Source organism: Salvia hispanica, chromosome 5, assembly GCF_029641045.1.
Source record: "Salvia hispanica isolate PSC_SH4W2 chromosome 5, Shi_PSC_v1, whole genome shotgun sequence".
NCBI lineage: Eukaryota > Viridiplantae > Streptophyta > Magnoliopsida > Lamiales > Lamiaceae > Salvia > Salvia hispanica.
The window spans coordinates 35,163,224-35,169,399 of record NC_142696.1 but is presented as its reverse complement, the minus strand read 5'-3'; the positions used below and the strand labels follow the sequence as shown (position 1 = coordinate 35,169,399).

At 38.9% G+C, this 6,176-nt stretch overlaps 1 protein-coding gene across 1 annotated transcript; it reads left to right on the top strand.

Moving 5' to 3' along the window:
* The first annotated feature begins 2,139 nt into the window (after positions 1-2,139).
* On the top strand, positions 2,140-5,827 carry LOC125188188 (zinc finger BED domain-containing protein DAYSLEEPER). Its single transcript, XM_048084947.2, has 2 exons — positions 2,140-2,340; positions 3,547-5,827. Exon 2 carries the CDS (start codon positions 3,578-3,580, stop codon positions 5,678-5,680), a length of 2,103 nt encoding a protein of 700 aa, XP_047940904.2. The 5' UTR covers positions 2,140-2,340; positions 3,547-3,577; the 3' UTR covers positions 5,681-5,827.
* The last annotated feature ends 349 nt before the right edge of the window (positions 5,828-6,176 follow it).

Sequence of the window (6,176 nt, the reverse complement as noted above, 5' to 3'; positions counted from 1 at the left end):
TATCTTACCATATCTAAGAAGATCTTGACATATCCTATTTGAATTAGGATTTGAATTTAAATCATAGGCATAAAAATCGCCTATTCCATAATTATTTGGAAGGATATATTATTTTTTTTCTTCTCCGTGATATTTTATTCTACTCCGTAAAATATCCAAATAAAATCATAGGCTAATTAAATAGCCTATAATTCGAAAATCCCCCTTATTTCTCCCAAATTACACGCCAACTACTAAAATCAAATCTCTCCATATCTTCTTAAATCTTTAATTTATTTAATTAAAGATATTATTTTTGCATTCTATAAATAAGAGAGAACCTAACCCTAGAAGTCAGAAAAATCGCCCCCTCCCTCTTGAAGAAAAACGTCTCCCACTCCTTCGACTTCTTCTTCAATTTGTTTTCTATTTTATTCAAGATCTCTTCATTCTTTACCAAGAATTGAAGTTGAAATTCAAGAATTTATTATAGAATCAAGGCTATTACTTTGTTTCTACCGTCCGTTCTAGTGAAAAGGGTATTTTCTATATTAATCTTTCTTCCTATACCGATTAATCGGTGTTCTTGAACCCTCATGCATTTAGATTGAGTGAAGGGGACATCAATTGATGAATTTGGGATGAATAGGTGTGTGTGTGTGTATGTGCATGCCTCGGTATGCGTGTCGTGTGTGTGCGCGTGTGTTGTGTGAAAAACACTCATGCGTGACACAATTTGATGATAAATCTGGAGTTGTTATGCGAATAATGGTTGCGCGACCGTGATATTTGATAAAGAATATATTTTGGTGCCTCGGGTCTTTCTAAAGATAAAACCCCGATGGACACTTGAAAATGACATGATAATTACTATTGTTGATAAAACTGCTTTCGGCATAAGTCCACTGAGTATGTTTATAGTACTCAGCCCTGCATATGTTTTCCCTATGTGCAGGTTGAGCAGTGACGAGCGGTTGGCGGTGTTGAGCGGGATAATTGAATAAAATGATTGTTATGGTACTTTGTGTGTAGTTGTGTCTTCATACATGGCTTCAACTTCTCTAGGTTGCTTCCGCTGGAAAATATGAAACTTTCTATAGTTCTTTGAAGTTCGAATTATTTTATTTCGTTGGGATATTGAGACATGATACAGTTGGGGTTATTTTTGAAACCTTGTCATTTTGGGAATGTTGATTGTGATAGCCCTTTTTCATTGAATCTCGTTGCTAAGGCATTATTTCTTCTCTTATTGATAGTTGCTCATGAAATACTTAGGGAAAATTCCTTTAAATGAAACTCTAGCCCATGATCTTGTCGCATTTAAGTCCGCCTAGTTAACGATCGCCGCATTTAATATACCCTAAATGGGCGGGTCGTTACACTATCTTTTTTTTTCAATTTTGGTAATAGGAAAAGAATTATAATTAGGTATAATTAATTACCATTAGTAACTTAATATAGTCAAATTGCGGTCATCGTCTACTTTTTTACGGTTCTGTTAAGTGAGGACCGATTCGGGTCCAAGTTTATTTGTGAGGGACCAAATAATCAAAAATATAATGTTAAGGACCAAATTAATAAAACGACCATATGTTAGGGACCACCTTTAGCCTTTACTCTTAAATATATGGAACTATAATTGAGTTAAAAGCCGGCAATATCAAAGCTTGACCTATAATTTAACTCCAATAAATACGTTTAAATTTAAATAATTGAGTTAGGTCAGTTTTCCAAAAAAATAATCAAGAAATCAAATCATAGTCCATCCTAGGGCATGGACCAATAGTGGTAAGTTTCCCCTTCAAATAAATGCCATCAACCTCATATGGGCTATATGAATATTTCAAAATTTCACCCCCAAAAAAAGAATCATCCAAATTGCAAATTCCACAAATTGTAGGCCCCCACAATCAAAACTTTATTTCCCAAATTAAAAATCCCTAAGTAGTGGGCTACACACAGTGAAGGTGGGCTGTGTGGTCACACAATTAAAAATAGTCGTATGATGTGAAGTATAATGAGAATAAATAAAAAAATAAAAAATAAGTTTGGTAATGAAACACGCAGTAATACACGTTGAGAATCACACACCAAACAAATTAGATGGACCTCAAGTCCATATGCAATTCTGTTTAATATTTTCGCCCTATCTCAATAATAATAAACCCTTATCTCATATTTGCCGACCCCAAAAACTAGGTCCAATTACAAGCCCAATCTCCTTTCTCTCTCCTCCCCTTTCTTCTCTCTCCTTCCCAAACCCTAGATCTGGTCGCCGGAAATCGCCCCGCCGCCTCCGATTCGGTCGAACAACCCGAATTTTCGTCTGGGAGTCCGATTCGGAAACTCCTCTTTTCGCTGGTATGATAATTTTTGTGTTTTGTTTGTGATTTTTTTCACCCAAAATTCTGTCATTTTTTCTTCAATTGACCTTTTTAATACGTTTCTTAATAATTTTAGTAGGCTGTATCGGGTTAATTTGTGGCTTTTTTGTTAAGTTCTGTTTTTTTCTTCTTCCTGTTACTTGTTTATGATTCTCTTAATTCTGCGGTTTTTGAATAGTTCTACTTCTGGGATTGTTTGTTTCATTTTGTCCATCGATCTGAAGGAAATATTACTAATTGTTAGAAGTATGTTCTGTTTTAGTGTTGATTTATATATGTAAAGTTCCTGATTTGGATCTGGGCTTTTTTGATGATGCTTTTTGAGCCCCATATGTTGTTGAAGCATTAGATCTGTGGAAGCTTGTGGTTTTGTTAGCTGAATTGTTATATTTGGACCGTTGACTCTGTCAATTTTGTTGCTTTTGTTTTGTTCATGCTTTGTGTGTCGAGGTTATTAGATAAATATTGATACTTGTTGTAGTCACTTTGGATAGAGGAGGGCATATCTCATAACTTGTTGTTTGGTTGTCTGAAATGGGCCTGTGGGACCTTGTGAACTTATTACTACTACATGTTATAGAACAATGTGTTTGAAAAATATAGTACTTCATTCATGTCTTAATTCTGTGAGCATAGAGATGGCTAAAAATTTGGATTTTTTGCTTAATCCAAGGCCCACTTGTAATCTTGAATATCCGGGCCTCTCAGCTCAAAGCCTAAAATTTTTTGAGGACCCATTTTAGTAGTTAAATCTAGTCTGGAATAGCTTCAGAGTTAGGACCAGGCCTTTACATTAGTTGCAATTGTATTCTTGACCATTCCAATGTTTTCAATACATAACAAGTGATGACATTATTTTCAAATGACACGCATTGCTGCTATTGGAAAATGTATTGTTTTACTCTTTGATGCCTTGGGAGTACTATTTCATCAATACACTACTGTCAAAATGCAGTTTCTCTTCAGTCTCTTTGCTAGAATGTCACTATCTCTTATAAGAAAAGTAACACTTAACCTTTTAGCATGAATTACTTTCTGAACCTTAATGTTCTCATTCTCAATCAGTGTTAGTAATAATGGCCGCTCTTTCACAACATCACAGCCTAATTAACACATTGTAATTGTTTATGATTCCAGGTGGATGATTAAGATACTGATTTTTGGGTCATCTTTGGTTTTGCAGGAACATTTAAATCATATAGCATTCTCTTAAGATGGAGGTGGAAAGCCCTAATGAAATAATGAATAATGAACTTGTCCCAGTAGATGATACCCAGTCCATGGAGACAGAGATGCAACTCGACCTTTTAGAGCCTGAAGCCAACCATTTGGAAGAGCTGACACCGAGCATTGTTGAGGCGATACCTACTAAACGTAGGAAAAAGAAGTCGGTTGTCTGGGAACATTTCACTATCGAAACAGTATCAGCTGGTTGTAGGAGGGCATACTGTAAGCAATGCAAACAGTCATTTGCCTACAGCACAGGGAATAAGGTTGCTGGGACGAGCCATCTCAAGCGTCACATTGCAAAGGGGACATGTCCAGTGGTACTGCGTAACCAGGAGAGAAATAACCAGTCCACCCCTTACAGCGCCCCTCCAAAGATGAGCTCCTTTACTGATACGCCGAAGCGACGCTACCGGACAGCTTCTGTGCCATACCTTTCCTTTGATGCTGATCGCTGCAGACATGAGATTGCTAGGATGATTATCATGCATGACTACCCACTCCACATGGTTGAACACCCTGGTTTCATGGCATTTGTTCAGAATTTGCAGCCTCGATTTGATATGGTGAGCTTCAATACTGTACAGGGAGACTGTGTGGCTACTTATCTCCGTGAAAAAGCTAACATCCAGCGTGTGATTGAGGGGGTACCTGGACGGATTTGCCTTACACTGGATTTATGGCCTTCGTCCAGAACTGTCGGATACATGTTTGTAAGTGGACAGTTCATCGACAGTGAGTGGAAGATGCACCGGAAACTTCTCAATGTGATCATGGAGCCTTATCCGGAATCAGCTACTGCTTTCAGCCATTCTGTTGCTGCTTGCCTGTCTGATTGGAATATGGATGGCAAGTTATTTTCTGTAACCATTAATCAACCATTAAATGACGCTGCCACAGACAATATGAGAGCTCTGCTATCTGTAAAGAACCCGTTGGTGCTTGACGGCCAATTGTTGGTTGGAAATTGCCTTGCTCGTTCATTGAGCAAGATTTTCGAAGATGCAGTAATTTCTGTGGATGGCCTTGTCAAGATGGTAAGAGACAGTGTCAAGTATGTGAAGACGTCTGAATCACGTGAGGAGAAGTTCATCGAGCTCAAACAGCAACTTCAAGTGCCTAGCGCTAAGACTCTTGCTATCGATGACCAAACTCGATGGAACACGACTTATGAAATGCTGCTGGCTGCGTGGGAATTGAAGGAAGTATTCTCTTGTCTCGATACTATGGACCCTGATTACAAGGACACCCCGACAGAAGAGAATTGGAAGCAAGTGGAGATACTCTGCAATTACTTGAAACCCCTCTTCGACACAGCTAATCTTCTGACAACAGCAGGTTCTCCAACAACGAACACCTTCTTCCATGAAGCGTGGAAGATTCAGTTGGAACTGGCGCGCGCTGCGTCCAGCGAAGATCCATTTGTAAGTACTCTGACAAAGTCAATGCAAGAGAACTTTGACAAATACTGGAAGAGCAGCTGTTTCATTCTGGCAATTGCTGTGGTCATGGATCCACGGTTCAAGCTTAAACTCGTGGAGTTCAGCTTCTCGAAAATATATGGCGACGATTCTGCCTCGTATGTGAAGATCGTTGATGACGGGATCCATGAGCTGTTCCATGAATACATAGCTCTCCCCCTGCCTCTTACTCCTGCTTACACGGAGGTGGTGAATGGTCAATCCGCGAAGCCTGAGGATCCTCAAGGAGTCGGAAGTAACGGTCTAGGACTGTCAGATTTCGACGTCTACATGATGGAGACAACGAGCCAGCTTTCCAAGTCAGAGCTGGACCAGTATCTGGAGGAGTCATTGCTACCACGAGTACACGAATTTGACGTGGTGGGGTGGTGGAAGGTGAACAGGATGAAGTATCCAACTCTCTCAAAGATGGCATGTGATATACTGTCGATTCCAGTTTGTACGGTACCAGCAGGATCTGTGTTTGACACGGTACGGAAGGAAATGGATAGCTACAGGTGCTCGTTGCGGCCGGAGACAGTGGAGGCCCTTATCTGCGCGAAGGATTGGCTTCAGACGGAGACCGCAGAGGCTCCGACGGCACCGGTGAAGGTCGAAGTCCCAATCTAGTGTAGTGGTGCTTTAGGTTGAGGCGTTATTTTTCTTGGATGGTTGAATTGAATGATTCTGTGTATGTTGAAACTTAATATTGTACACTACCTCAAAACATGCGTAGATTGATTTTATGTAGCAATGAATGAGATTTGAGTATTTGTATTCCACGGCAATTCAGCAAAGTGATTTCTTTTTCCTTTATTTTTAGTTTGTACGTTCTTGATTGCTAGTATATGGGAAGTTTTGTGAAGCTGAAACATGTTCGAAGAAACAATAGAAGAAAAAATAATACTCATTGAAGTTTAATTTGTTTGTTGGATTTTCATCAACTCCAAATTAAACTCATTTCATCCACGTTTGCTGTTTATTCAAAGTTCCTTGGAGTTTTTGGATTACCTTTTTGTAATTTAAACTACACAGACATCTATGTTGCTCCGAGCACAAATAGTTATATTATTTAAAGTTACTGTAATGCGGTGAATTTTAAAATCTCCAAAAGTTACAAGAAGAA

Coding starts and splice junctions, on each gene's coding strand:
- LOC125188188 (XM_048084947.2), top strand. CDS start 3,578: ATGGAGGTGGAAAGCCCTAATGAAATAATGAATAATGAACTTGTCCCA.